Raw genomic sequence first — 14,891 nt, 5'->3', positions numbered from 1 at the left:
AGCTTCGCACAAAACGAACGCTCGACTTTTCTTAATCAGTTTACAAAGCGGTTCGCATAAAAGGAAGTGGGTGTTGAAGGCGAGAAGACACCCTCAATTTTCCTTTCTTTATATTTTTTGAGACGTTGTTTTAACAGTATCAAAACCATGAATAAAATATTTTCTTTTTTCAAGGAATGAGTTCTTACGAAAATGTTTACAGTATCTGCCTAGAGGGCGGAGGCAAGAAATCGAAATGTCATTTTTTTATTTGAACTTTGTAGTATTGCTAGCGTACAGCGCTTAGTACACAAAGTGAGTAAAAATTGTCGCGTTAGCTTAGCTTCTTTATGAACCTATTGGCTCATTATTCGAGAAGACAATAAACCGATCAAACAAAATACACTACTAGTGACACTTGTGTTACATATATATTCAGTTTTTGGAGGATTTCATACTGGGTGTTTGTGTTTAATTCGAACTCAATTGAAAAGTCTGAAAAGGTACAATATTGCGGTTTGTACAGATTAGTTATAAAGCTAAGGAGACATAGCATAGGGGAATAATCTCTATAATAAGCCAAATAATTAACTAAACTTTGTTTATGAACTTCTTTAACTGAGAAGAAATAAAAACATAGGTTCCAACTAGAAACTTGCTGAGCGAGCCATCTAAAAACACCAGATCAGTAAATTTTAAAAGAACTTAAAGCAGGCGAAAAGCATGGATGTTCGCTATAATTAGCGCATGTGTAGAAGACACAATGCTAGCAGCGCGAAAACGCATATGATAACCTATATTATATCCACATAGCCATTTAACTCACCTGTACAGACCGAATGAGTGTACCTTACACGGCATCTTTAAGTAAATATGTTCCACTTAAAATTAAACAATGGGCATATTACGATAACGAACTCAATCTAAACATGTAGAGCTTTAAAAAAGTGTTTAAACTTTCTTGTGTAATCATACTCCCCCCCCCCCCCCCCCCCCCCCCCCCTTTCAAACGCTTATGTCAGTGGCTGAAGTGTGCTACAAAAATTTCAGTATGCCTTCATTTTAAGCTATGCATATGTTTTTGCTCATTTACTGTTAGGTGATAGTACTGCTACTATTATATTAAAATATTATTGCTTTACGCACTTTTATTGAGGGCGTCGAAAACTATATGATACAATTTATTAAAAGTTTGATTTTACCCGTTAAATGAGAAAGATGTAGACTGTAGTAATTTTATTTGCTCGCCTAACCCCACCACAACAGCCTACCAAAAATAATCTTAGCCAAATTAATGATTCCAACGAAAATAATAAAAAAATAAATAAAAAGAGAGGTTGTAATCCCGACGAACGAGACCATTTTCTAATCTGGGAGGCTTAAGTTGCGGTTCGATTTGATCGCCGATTCGCATCGCCCGATCGCCTCCTCACTCTTATTTTAGGTCGCACGCGTCGCGGCGGGTGGTGGATGCTGAAAGCGTGTACAACGGTCTCTCCCGAGACGGAAACTTCAAGGAGTCGCTAATGATACGGTGACGACGTCGTACAAACACCGAAACGTTTGTTGTCCATGTTGTCTAATTCACAGTTGGCGCAAAGAGCTAATCAGACTCCGAAAAAGAAAAGTAAAGAAAAGAAGCCGCGCACTCGTGGTTAGCCGAAAGTCGTTGAGTGATGAAACACGCGCGGCGCTTCTTCAGGAGCGTAAACAACACCGGGGCTTCCGAGTTTTGGGCGTCGACGCCGGCGAGGGACCTGCAGAAGCGGTACTTCGCTAATCTCGACTGATCCTCCGGGCTTAAATAAGCCGAATGAGGAGCTTGTTGTTGGAATGCCGACGATCGTATTTAAGGTTGCCGTTTTTCTTCGGCCTCCTCAAATAGGCTTTTTTTTTTTTTATTTCCTGATTGGAACTTAGATTGAGGCAGGAATAGTTACGGAACTATTTTTCTGTTAGGAAAAGTAGTTCTCACTCGGTTGACGGTGGAGGGTGTGGTTGCCGACATATTGAGAACAGCGGGGCGTGTCTTTCGAACGGTCGGCCCCCAGTGCCTTCTGTTGTGCTTCGTGCCTTCCGTCATGCTTTAGCCGCGCGCTCGCGTCTGAGGAGGCAACAGTTGCCGTAGCGTTGCCGAAGGTAGAAGGATTGCGCTGGAGGTGAGGCGAATGGATATCCTTCCTGCCCATCTCATTCTCATCTCATACCTGTGGACGAAACAAAAATGTAATGTTATTTACAAATCAATGAAGGACCATAGGTCACGTTGTAGCGTCACGTGGCATCAAATCACGTGACGTGAATTTTCCCGCTAAATGTAGCGGGGAAACTGAATTGAGGTGTAGATCAGGGGACGCTTATTTTCTCACTAAATTTAGCGGCGAAGTGACGCAATGTGACTTGACGTCACGCGAACTATACGAAAAATCAACTTCCTCGCTAAATTTAGCGGAAAAAGTAAATTGGTGGATAGGTCTTTGGCGTCCCAGGATGCAACACTGCGCGCGTTGCATTGTGGGACGTCACAGGCCACGACTTTACGGAATCCGAAACAACCAGCCAAAGAACGTTTCACGTTATACATTATACGTTCTAATAAGGTTTGATTTCAATAATGAATTAATGAGTGTAGCTTATACTCTCGTACACTGTACGCGGTGAACAAGCGCTTTATAAAATTTTAATTCGATGTATTTTACGATTATGATAAATTAATATTAGGACTTTTTCTTTTAGCTACTTTTGTCTGAGTACTGTTTCCTCTGAGCACAAGATTTCGACTCAAACTACCCACAAGGGTAAGTCTACTTCTCACAACATGAATTTAATAAGATATTGGAACTTAAGAATGATGTTAGTACATACGTGAAAAACCTACACTGAAGTAAAGCGGTGCCTGCTGGGTATTACGTTGAAACAAAACAACAACAAAAAATGAATATGTTTTCATTGTTTTTGAAACGTCATAAAAAAGTTCCTCTAAAAAGAGAAGAGAAAAGCAAGTCTTCGATTTTTTTAAACACTGCCATTTTCTTTTTACTACTGTTTTTTTTAGTTAAGATGACAACAAAAAAGAAAATGTCTCCGTTGCATAATTTAAAACTGACTCGAAACATTCGAGAATATTATTTCATTTTAATGCAATTCGATTTTTATACAGTGTAGCGAAGAATTCGGTCCCGACTGTAGCGACCAACTTATATACAGGTCAGAAAGACAATAAATTCAGAAGACGCAAGGGAATCCGCGAAAAGCAGGGCGACAAAAAAGGGGGAAACCCCGGACAAGCGGGAACGGGGAAAAAGAATTGCCATCCGATGTGTCATCCTGCCGTCGACTTGGGAAAACGAGGCTTTTAGTTGAACTGGCGTCCGCGAGATGGCGGCGCTTCAAACGCCCTCGCGCGCCCGCGATGGCATGTAGTTGTCTTCTCGCACCCGAGATGGCGCGACGTCCGTCAGCGTTGAAGCCGCTCCACTCCGTCGGTTATGTTCACCGAGCCTGGTCAACACCGTGTCGTTTTCAAACACAAACACAAAAAAACGAGCTAAAGAAAAAAAAAAGAGAAACAAAGCAGGGTCAAGCGTGTTCTGCGACACACAAAGGGTTGTGTCCGTTTCTTTTTGGGAGGAAAACTTTTCCCGCTAAAAAGAATGAGGAAAAAAAAAAAAAAAAGCGAAGTCGCCAACTCGGGTTGCAGACGGCCCAAGAAGCTCTCGCTCCGCCAGCGCTTCTCCTGGAAGGCGTTCTTCCCCGCAGCAAGTGTCTTCTTGCGGCGGTGCATCCTTCTCAGGAGCTCGGAGCGCGTCGCCGCTCGGCGTGCAGCCGGCGGCTGGAGTGGTGGCCGCGCTGGTTGCATCGGGACAGGAAGTATCGACGGGCGGCCCTGACCTTGCCTGACCCACTGGGACGCAGGGGAATCGGTGGCGCGCCGCTCATAATTAGGAGATCGATGGCCGTTCGAAGAGTAGGAGGGATCGGCGCGGAGGCACCGCGTGGCTCGGACCTCGTGTCCGTCGCCGCGTGTAAACAACAACGCGGTCGCGGGGTGCCGCGATTTCGGCGAGCCCGCGCCATGACAGCGGCTCAAGGGAAATCCCAACGGCGGGGGGACACCTCGTGGCGGGTTCGGACGGGGGGTGCCGCGCGAGTCGGAGCTCCGCGCATGCGCAGGGGAGCGGGGACGCTGCGCAGTGGCGCTGGGCGCAGCGGCGGCGCCACACAGGGACAAGATGGCGGCCGGTGGGACGGCGACCGTCACTTCGAGAAACAAGTAAGGCGTTCGAACGGCGTCGCGGATCGTTAAAATCTATCGGGCAGCGCGGGAGGCCCCCGCGGAGAGCGTCGTCGTGGGCCCATGGCGCCCTGATTGGCAGCTGGGCCCCAGCAGGCACGATGGACGCCAGCGAACTATCGGCCGAGGCCGCCGAAGGGCCCGGGGAGGGGGGCGAGGCGGCGGCCGCGGAGGGGGAGAGGGCCGCCGATGGCGAGGAGGACTCCCCGCGGGGGGAGGAGGAGGACGCCGAGGAGGAGGAGCAGCGCTCGCTGGCCGGCTCGGACCACTCGGCGGAGCTGCTGCGAGCGGCCGACCTGTCCGTGCGCGAAGACGAGGACCCCGGCTCGCCAGCGCCGACCGACGACGAGCTCGACGACCCCGTGAGCCCCGGCTCGTCGCCCGGAGGCATGATCGACGCGTCCGAGTTCCGGGGCCTGGACCCCGGGGCCTACCCTGGCCGCATGTCGCCCGGCGGCTTCTCGTCGAGCAGCTACGCCACGCTCACGCCGCTCCAGCCGCTGCCGCCCATCTCGACCATGTCGGACAAGTTCTCGCACTACGGACACCACCACCAGCACCCGGGCTCCAACGGAGGTTTTGCGCCGCTCGCCATGCACGGCATGACGGGCTACCCGCAGTACGACAAGCTCGGCTCCATGTCGGGCGCGATGAACATGAGCCCGCCGCACGGCACGGCGCCCATGCTGGGGGCCGGCAGCTCGCTACCGTCGCCGCCACCGTACGCGCAGAACGGGCTGCCGGAGAAGGGGCTGAACGGCTACGAGACGGCGTCGTACGGCGGAGCCGCGCCTCAGCGGGAACTCACTCGCCTGGGCTCGCCGCAGAGTCCCACCAGTCTGCACTCGCCCATGCTGCCGCCCCTGAACGGCCTGTCACCCCACACGCCGCCCCAGGCGCACCTGGCAGCCCCGGCGACGCCGCCCCAGCCGCCTCCCCCTCAAGAAGCCAAGCCGGCACGTGTGCTCCTTCCCGTCGTCAGCAGCGTTCCCACCCTCGGACAGGTGATGGTGTGCGGCGCCAAGGCCTCCGTGGTGTCCAGTCTCGTGCTCGCTCCGGCGCCAAAGTTGATCCATCCCCCGCAACAGGTGCCCCAACAGCAGCAGCAACAGCAACAAGCTCAGCAACAACAGCAACAGCAGCAGCAGCAGCAGGCGCAACACACGCCCCAGGGCTCGCACGCGGGCAGCGGCAGCAGTGGTGGCAGCAGTGCCGCGAGTCCCGCCGACGAGGCCGAGGAGATCAACACCAAGGAGCTGGCGCAGCGGATAAGCGCCGAGCTGAAGCGCTACAGCATCCCGCAGGCCATCTTCGCCCAGCGGGTGCTGTGCCGCTCTCAGGGGACTCTGTCCGACCTGCTCAGGAACCCCAAGCCCTGGAGCAAGCTCAAGTCTGGCAGGGAGACCTTCCGAAGAATGTACAAGTGGCTCGAGGAACCCGAGTTTCAGCGCATGTCAGCGCTCAGGCTCGCAGGTCAGTTGGCACGTGCTTACTCTGTTCTACTCTTAAACTGCACGTGTGCATGTCGTTCATTGACAACGGAATGCCTGACACGCGGTTCTAACGTCAGATACGAACAGGTAAGCATTAGCTGTCCTGAAACATCTAAGTGTTGTTCGGGAACACGTGTTGGCAACAACAAGCATCGCCCCACGAAAAAGCTGCCTCTTACACAATTAATCACCACAAACTGTCTGCATGTTGCTAACCATAGATAGATATCAAACACGATGTCCTGAAGTTATAAAAAACACACATGCTAAATACAAAAACAAAAAAAAAGTTGAAAGAATTGCTCGGAAACACGCGTGTAGGCCACGAAACAATGTTTACATTAATAAGTCACTCTGTGTGCGGTAGACTAGGACAGGGAAGAATTTCGACACGGAAGTGTCGACAATTACGTAAGAATGATGTGACCACAAAACTGGACGCTTGCTGTTCCCTTAAACAAACAAAAGGCTGAAGAAAAAAAAAATATATCTATTTTGTAAGTTTTGGAAGTTCGGAAAGGGGGGGGTCGTACCAACAATACAGTGATGTCTCGTTAATATGGACATTTCCGTTCCCATAAACAAACTACCATAATGTGAGTTGTCTATAATAATGAGACAAAAATGCATGCCTTTTTTTTCAATTCGTCTCCGAAAATAGTGCCAATATAGCAGGGTATTCATATTAACAGGGTCCATATTAACGAGACATGACTGTATATTGCAGGGACAGTGTTGCAGAAGTTGACAGAAGGACGCGCACTGTTATCATAATTTTATACTCTTTTGTTTTGGCAGATACTAAAATACATGTTGCAACTGCAACCACAAAATAAGATTCTTTTGGCATATTTCAGAATAGCTAAAACAACATATATTTTAAACTGAACATCGAAAAACGCTGTTGTGACTGAAACAAAAGTGATTCTTAGATGATAATAATAATCAAAAAAATAATGTCTGACTTCTACAAAAAAATATAGACGTTCATAAGTATTACATACCTTCGTAACTATAAAATGGTGCTGATTACACATAGCGCAGGACACTTCTGACACGTGGCTTAAAGTTAAAAACTGGAAAGATTTAACTTCTCAGCTTTGTCACATCAAGTGTCCGAAACAGGGACAAACGTTGGCAATTCTCTTCTTGCCTCCTCGATGCCAGCTACGTCTATGCACTACTGCATCTCTTACCAGTCAACCTACCCGACACGGCTCACACAGGCCCGCTTTGTACTTCGTCTATTACAGCGCCGCAACGACACTTTCAAAAAGTAAAGACAGCACCAATACAAAAGAAGAGACACGATTTGAAACCACGTGACAACAATACAAGACGTTATAAAGGTCGCACGTTTCACACTCTCAGACTTGTATATGTAACACACTGCAAGAATGACCACCTCCAATTTTTGTTATGTGTGCATGACCTAACAGGGTAGAAGTAAAACGGTCGGCGTTCTTTTCCTTTTTTTTTATGCCGTTTAAACGAAAACTTCTCATACAGCTTTCCACGGATCCTCCAGATATCCATTTTAGTGTGAACATGCCTACATGTTCCCTTAAAGATACTTTAGTCGCAGCAATCACTTCTTCCAAACTAGACTGCTTGAGCGATTGCTCCTTGAGAGAAGGGGAGAACACGTAAACGCGCGTGTTACTTTTGGAGGGACATCAGTCGAGAAAAGAAGACGCTTCTGATAGAGGTTAGCTACCGCCAAATATGGTGCCCGTGTCAGCAGGTACACCATATTGCAACATGAACGGTGCAAACAAAAATGGAACGACAAGAATATGTGGCGTAATTATGTTCTCGGGGCGCTTTAGCAATCCTCGCTTTATCAGGTACACGCACCCTTGACGCGTGGATGTTTTCTTCTTCTGTGTTTTTTTCGACTTATAATTTCACGAGTTTCGCGCTCTCGTGTAGCCATGCAATAACACCAAGCATCGTTCTAGCCCAAAGGATACTATTTTATTACAAAATACTGAACCAACATTTACTTCCCCTAATGATATTTAATGAGCAGATTACTACGTCCTAGAGGAGATGGCCCCGTGAACTAGAAATTTATGAAACCGGTTGAACCGGAAAAGTGCGAAAAACACGGTTTGAACCGGAACACCTTTCGTGCTTTCGAATCAGGGCAAAAAACAATGATTTATGCGAGTGGAAACGTTTTCCGAGATTTGTCGCACAGCTAAACGTTTCGTCCTTCTATTTAGTTAACTTCAATTTTATTAGTCATCAATCCACAGCCACTAGAACTCAAGGTTGACCAGCTTGCCTGTGTTGTATCTATAGCTCTTAAGGTACTTGTTATCGACTCCAGTGACTGCCTTTCCGCGTGATGGAAACAAAAGCTAAGTGCGCGGGATTTGATGATACGACAATGTATAAAAAAATCATAATGAATTTAAAGGTTTGTATAAAAGGAAAGTTACAGCCCAGCAGCGCGACCGTGCGAGGACTTTCACGAGTAAGAAAAGTGTTTGGTTTGCCAAACGCATCGACACTTCGAACATAATAGCTGCAGAAAGCAAGTTTTATATTCGGTTGAATAAGGCGAGCTCGCAATTGCAGTTCAAGAGCAACCGACCATATGGCTATTCTCAAATATCTTGCGGACACGAAGATCACCAAGTAGGGGTTGTGTAACTTAAAAGTTAAATCAGAAAACGGTATTTTATTTTCGTCTTTAACTTTGCAACTTGCCGGAATTGCACGTACCCGATTGCAAAGAGGCGCTTGGGTTATACATATCCTATATATATATATTTTTAGATATGTTTAAAATAGGTTTTAATATAATATCTTCACCTGATTATGTTTGTAAACATACGCACAGTGGCCATCGAAAATAAAAACGAGGGCTGGAGCGCGCAAGGTGACGCCCGATTCAAAGCGTTCACCGCATCCATCCATCCGTTCATCCATCCATGGCGCGAATGCGTTTTGCTTTTGCCCGGCGTTTTCTATATCGAGGCACGCGCGTCCGACAACCAAATCACGACGCGTCAACGATCGTAGAACCCGCAGCGCGTCCCGCTCGCGCCGTGTCATCCTCCGAAGAGCGAAAGGGTGCTTGCTCTTCGCGTCGGTGCCGACGGTATCGCCGTCGACGCACTCGAGCGAACCTCGGCTCACACACTGCGGCCGGCAGCTGAGCGTTGCAGCTGGCTGACGGCACCGCCACCGGTGCGCGCCTGACGTCATGCGGCAGAAATCCCCCCCACCTCCTCCCCCCTCCGTTACAACAAGCACCGCGTGTACTCAGAACTCCGTGTCACGCCGATGGACCGCATGGAACGCTGCGAGTCATCCCAGCAAATCCTGTGTGACACGCGACGTTCCCCGCTTGGCGTCGCAGCGTCCCTCTCTCGAAGGTCACGTGACAAACGCGTACGGAATTAGAGTGGCTTTGGGGGTTTGTAGTTTCGTCTGCAGTCCATCGTGGGGAAGGGAGAAAACGGGAGTGTAAACCCCCGCAACCCGAAGTGCCCGCGCGCGCGCGCCGAGCGGGCGAACGCGCCGAGCCGTGACTCAACTGCCCCACCCGAGCACTACCTTTTTTTTATGTTTTTATCTTTGTTGTTTTGTGTTTTTATTTCTAAACTCGACGAAAGTGTCGAAAAGGTGTGCGGACACACCGGCAACGCGATTCGGGGTTTTTGGTGGGCTCGGCATAAACATATGAACGTTCCCAGGGGGGGATAACAAAAAAGCTGATTAAAAGTAGTACGTTGATACCGTTTAAATAGTATAGTAATTACGGAATGTGGTGTCGAAAGATACGCGTTTATTTATTTTTAAAGCGTTACGTTTTACTTTTTGCTACGATGACGTCACAGACTTGAAAGGCGACCTGATCTTGTTACATTTCGATATCGAAGACGTGCGCGCGCATATACGGAAAGACCCCAGTGGCGCCACTACGTAATCTTCGACACTTTTTTTTTATGTCTCACAACTGAAAGGTTTATCAAAGGTACCGTGGTGTAATTGGTTGCGATCCTACGAAGCAAAAACTCTGGAAACAAGTTTTCATGTTTACGCTCTAGCAACTGCCAGTTTAAGAAACCCAGACTGTACCGAGTCCAGATTAAACATTTGTTACTCCGCGGCCAACGAGATCTCTGCGTTCATCGAGAAAAACTCCGATGAACGCATCACAAAGCAATCCAGCGTGGTAGCGTCAACACAAAGATCCACACGACGTATTTCTTAAGATACCCGGGATAATAGCTCAAGTTCAAGTTAAAATTTATTATCCTTAAAGACATCCGTCGGATGCATTACATAATAAAAAGAGGTAAAAACGTAAAAAAAAGTTCAATAAGTAGTATAAGGCAAACAAGTTCAACAGCACCGATATATTAAATACAAAATAAAAAGAGACGCCTTGAATTTGAAGCGGAACGAAAGAGGGTTAATATAAGTTATACCATAATGTACGCCAGCGAATTCAGGCCACTGATACATAGCGAACGCGTAAAAATGTTGTGTCGATTAGTTGGCGATTCTAGCGGTAAGAAATTAATAATAATGATGCTTATTTCTGCATCAGCTAGAAGTACATGTTGGAAGGGGACTGAAAAAAAAAAAAAGCTGCATTTTTGCAGCTTGACGAGTCCTGACCCCCCTCCTACTCGGAAACAGCGGAAAGATCACAAAAGAAATATATCAGTTTGTAAACAAACGAACGAAAAAAAATAAGCAAGGTCAGTAATTCAATATAGAAAATTCTAATGTAGCAGATAAATTAGCTCTCTCAATTTCGAGAGGATGATCACACCGTAGAGATGTGTAGGAAGGAGGATGACAATAGGTGGATTTTAAATGAGGAAGGCTAGAGTACAAGTTATGATGGAAGCACGGCTGAGCGTTAACTACCTGGTGATCAAACCGGAAGTCGAGTTGTGACACATTCGTGAGGGTTCAGTAGTTCTGTTAAGTGAATCGGGGGTCCACTTTGACTTTGTAAGGATTCGAGACTGTCAATAAAGCACGCTCGATGAGGTTTCAGATTCTGTTCCCGTATTTTAATTGCGAGCGAATAAGTGTTTCATACGCTCTTAGTCTGGTAACAGGTGAAGATAGGTATAAATTCTTACGTAGAAAAACACCAAAACGTTTAGTTGTTTTTTTTTCGTTTTGAGCTTGGTCTCAATATGCACATTCCACGTTAAGTGTTGAGTAATAGTTATTCGAAGCTCTAGCTAAAAAGGAACATTTTTTAAAAAGACTTGAGTTTTGAAAGTGTCGATATTCGTCTGCCATGTTTTGCACCAAGCGGAAACATTGTAGACATGAGATTGCAACTCGGACGAGTCTTTTGAACTAATAATAGGTCGGTAAAGCACACAATTCTCGACAAAAAGGCGCATTGCTAATACAACAGAGCATGGCAGATCGTTGATATGTATCAGAAAAAAAATGAAACCAAGAACACTTAAATGTCAAACCCCTGATTGAACTGACAGAGACACAGAAGAAACACTGTTAATATGAGCAGATTGTTGGAGATTTATAAAAAAATTAGGCTTTCCAGCTGATGAAGTTCACGAAGTTTAAGTGGTCATGAAACGATATTGTGTGTGAATTTTCATGATTTCGCAGTGGCGAACTGATCCTAGTCTGGCCCAAGCATACTCGCACGGACCGCCGCTGATTCAGAAGCGTCCTTGTCGCGGTGAAATTGCGAGAATAAACGCGGGACTATTTCTTTTAATTTTGCCTTCCCAAAGCATGATGACGTAATTGTGGGGTCGAAATCACCCACCTGACGACAGTCGAGACCGGCTCATGGACTGGACACAAGAACTGCGTGAGCACTCGACTTCGGCTCGTAACAATGAATTCCTCGGCAGACACTCAGGTAGTGGCTTGTGTCCAACCATTGAGGTGATGAAAAGAGCCGAACTCTAAAAATGCCTGGAGCTCCAGCACGCGTTTTCTGCTTTGCCAACCCAGCGCGTGGCTATGAGTAACGTTGGCAGCATAGGATAGGCACCAGGCCACGTGGCCGCTTGTTCTGGCTCCGACTACAAGGCATGAACGATGCTCATATTTCTGGAATTTTTCTGACGACTGATATTGCCTAGAAAGAAAACCTAAGGACAGTTTATTCACTTATTAGAGTTAGGAAGTGGTTGTAAATATTATTTAGCGGGAGTATAAAATTCGTTTCCTGGCTCCTTTAAGTGGTAAACGCTGGTGAATGTACCGTGTCGAAAGCCTCAGAAAAATAAATAAAAATGGCATCAGCATCGGCATCGGTAGAAATTTACGTGTTAGCATTTTCATGGCGGTCAGATAAAAAAAGAGGTTAAATTCGGACGAGAATTGTTTTCGGAAAATATGTTGACTTGGATGTATAAAGTTCTGTTAAATTACTTCAAGCTAGAGCGCCGTGCCGTCTTCTGATGCGAGCGGAGACTTTTTTCTGGTGGCCGCTGATTACGCTTTGTTAGCAACGGTTGGCTTTCCTTGTCGGTGCAACCGCTTTATCGATTAAGACACGGCTAATAACAACACAAGTGCAGCGCGAACAGGTTGTGGCATAATGAACGACGTCCTCGATTAATCGAATTAATTTCACTCTACAATATCTGACAGTGTGCTTTGTCACCAACTTTGGGTATACTTGAAAACACAGGACCGGCGGGACTTGCTGACGTGCAATTAAAGTGAACACAGAGCTAGCGCAAAACGCGAAGCGTCACATGTAGGAATTTCCCTCAAACGTCAAGATTTACGAGACATGTTCCGCTCATTTCATAGCGAAAACACTTATGCGGAAGAATAATCATCTCAAATGGAAACCTGTTGCAGAAACTGGAACGTAAGCTGAATTGGCAGTCTGCAACTAACCTACGAACGTAAAAAATGGCTTAAATATTTCTCACACTTTTGTAGCATCAAAGGTTAAAGGTGTTTAGTGACGTCTTGTTATTGTAAATACAGTAGTCCATTACTATTTTGAAGTTGCAACTGTGTTGTTTTGTATTCCAACAGTTGTGTTCGCTTGGGGCAAAGTTGGGAAACCACTGGGCGTTTCTGTGAAGACTTAAAGAATTCCTAAAATTAAGGTTGTTGAGAAGAAGAAAAAATAAAAGAAACTCTTTTTAGGAACAAGAAAACGTACAAACTAGTTAGATCACTACCTTAAATCTATTCATTAACATCTAAATTTGTGAAACCAAACGTATGAATCAAATTAAAAGCTTGCGGAGCGTCATCAAAAACCCTTAAACCTGTCAATTTCAGGATGACCTGAATGATGTTGCAAGCGCGGGGGGTGCGTTAAAGTCACCACTGATGCAGCAGGCGTAAGGCTGGCGATGCAAATTGAACGCGCGCATGATAAAATTGACTGATTTGGATGTTTTAGATCACGTTCAGCAAGTTCCTAGTTAACTTCCACGTGTTTACTTTCACTATTAAAAAAAAGTGAAACAGTAAATTTAAGGTAATTATTTCGCAAGTTGGCGTCCTTTTTTTTTCACTTCAATCTTTGATATTTTCACGTGACTGGCAGCTTCCGCCCGAAAGTAGTTTCTTTAGTTCTCAAACGGCCTATTTTTAGTAACGTCTGAAAGTGTTCGCTGAAACGACCGGCATAGTCACTGCATGCTGAACGTGGAGGGTTTTCGCAATACCTTATTTCGGCTCCGTATAGCAAAGGAGATAGTCGCATTAACCCGACAAGGACGCCAGTGAACGAATCGCGAAGGGGGAAAGTGTGAGCACCAATGAAGTCACACCCTGCGTTTCGTAAGCTATCAGTTACTAGAGCGTATTTCTAGTTTTTTTTTTATAACGTCTCTCAGCGAACTAACTCGAGAGTTTTAGTATTGCGCACAGGAGCAAACGCAAGCGCCGTGTGTTTGCGTCATTAGTGTCGCGTGCTTTACGCTACGCATGCGCAGCGGGGAACATCGCAGCGCTAACGCAAAAGACGCAGTGCTTGCGTTTGCTCGCAGATGCAGTATTGAAACTCACCATTATTTGCGCGGACGGAACGGTGTGGTGCCTAAATTATACCGAAACGTACGTCTGTCAAGTAAACTTCTTAACTTTTTTGTTGTTGTTGTTGTAATATTTTAAAGGCGTTTGTGAGTAGCCGTGCTTCGAGAGTTATAGGCTGGCCACCGTGGATAGAAAACGCTTCGTTTGGGTGCCAGTCTGGAAACCGTGGGCACGCCTCGGTAATGCTTGACTCTCAGAAGACCCAGAGGCCCTACTTGCAAACGTCTAGAAAGAAAACATTTTGTTTCTGTTTAAAGAAGTGCTAACTAGAATAAATTACTAGGTTTACATTCTCCTTTTTATATTTTATTATGTGCTTTTTTTAAACTTATAATCAGAGTATTTAGTTTTCACCGTTTTTTTTTTTTCGTGCACTGGGCGCTACAATTCGTTTTTGATTACAGCGAAGCTGTATATGACTCGTTTGTCAGGTTTTTTTGTTTTTTTTTGTGTCCGTCAACAGAACAGTAGTCGACAGAAAACCCACGCGCGCGACTTATCTCTTATCATGTGGTTTTGACACTTGTTTGAATAAGAAACCCTCAAAACAAGTGTCAAAACCACGTGATAGATGATAAGCACGTAGCGCTCCACGCACGCGTTTCTCGGTAAAAATTGCGGTTGCATCAGCTGCCGCGGCAACTGCAGCATACAAAGTCTTTCACATGTAAAAAAAAGGTTTTGGTTGAGTGCATTTACTTTTCTTTCGTCAATCCTTTAGAAGACCCTATTGCTGCTTACAAACGTGAACTGCAACCTGCGTTCGAAGCGACATCCGGTCGCACCGTCTTTGCAGGCCTGTTGAGCTTGCTTTTGTCACCAGTGCTAGAAAGTATATTAAATGCTACACGGACAACGAAGTTGGAGATCAAACGAAGGCCTTCGGCTGTATAATATTACATCTTGGAGGAGGCAAGTTAGTTTAGAAGAATACTCGAAACATTTTAACGGGGATCTCGCGCTCCTTTCTTTTTGCGTTCACGTGTAGAATTGGTGGTTAAACGTTTGATCTACATTTTAAGCAGCGGTGTTAAGGTGGCTTGGTTGCTATGGCGACTGGTTGTTCATTCGTTTTATTAACTGGAAGTTCT

The 14,891-nt window shown here is 46.0% G+C and overlaps 1 protein-coding gene across 1 annotated transcript in view; it reads left to right on the top strand.

Annotated features, from left to right (window-relative positions):
- The first annotated feature begins 4,533 nt into the window (after window positions 1–4,533).
- Window positions 4,534–14,891, top strand: part of LOC8024511 (homeobox protein onecut-like) — a 146,582-nt gene continuing 136,224 nt past the window's right edge. The window contains exon 1 of the mRNA XM_040499364.2: window positions 4,534–5,746. Coding sequence (XP_040355298.2) covers window positions 4,663–5,746 — 1,084 coding nt within the window. The 5' untranslated portion in view covers window positions 4,534–4,662. The remainder of the gene's footprint in view (window positions 5,747–14,891) is intronic.

The sequence above is a fragment of the Ixodes scapularis genome, unplaced genomic scaffold, assembly GCF_016920785.2.
Source record: "Ixodes scapularis isolate PalLabHiFi unplaced genomic scaffold, ASM1692078v2 PGA_scaffold12__126_contigs__length_90152505, whole genome shotgun sequence".
Lineage (NCBI taxonomy): Eukaryota > Metazoa > Arthropoda > Arachnida > Ixodida > Ixodidae > Ixodes > Ixodes scapularis.
The sequence above is the reverse complement of the archived record's forward strand: the minus strand, read 5'-3'. Positions and strand labels throughout refer to the sequence as shown.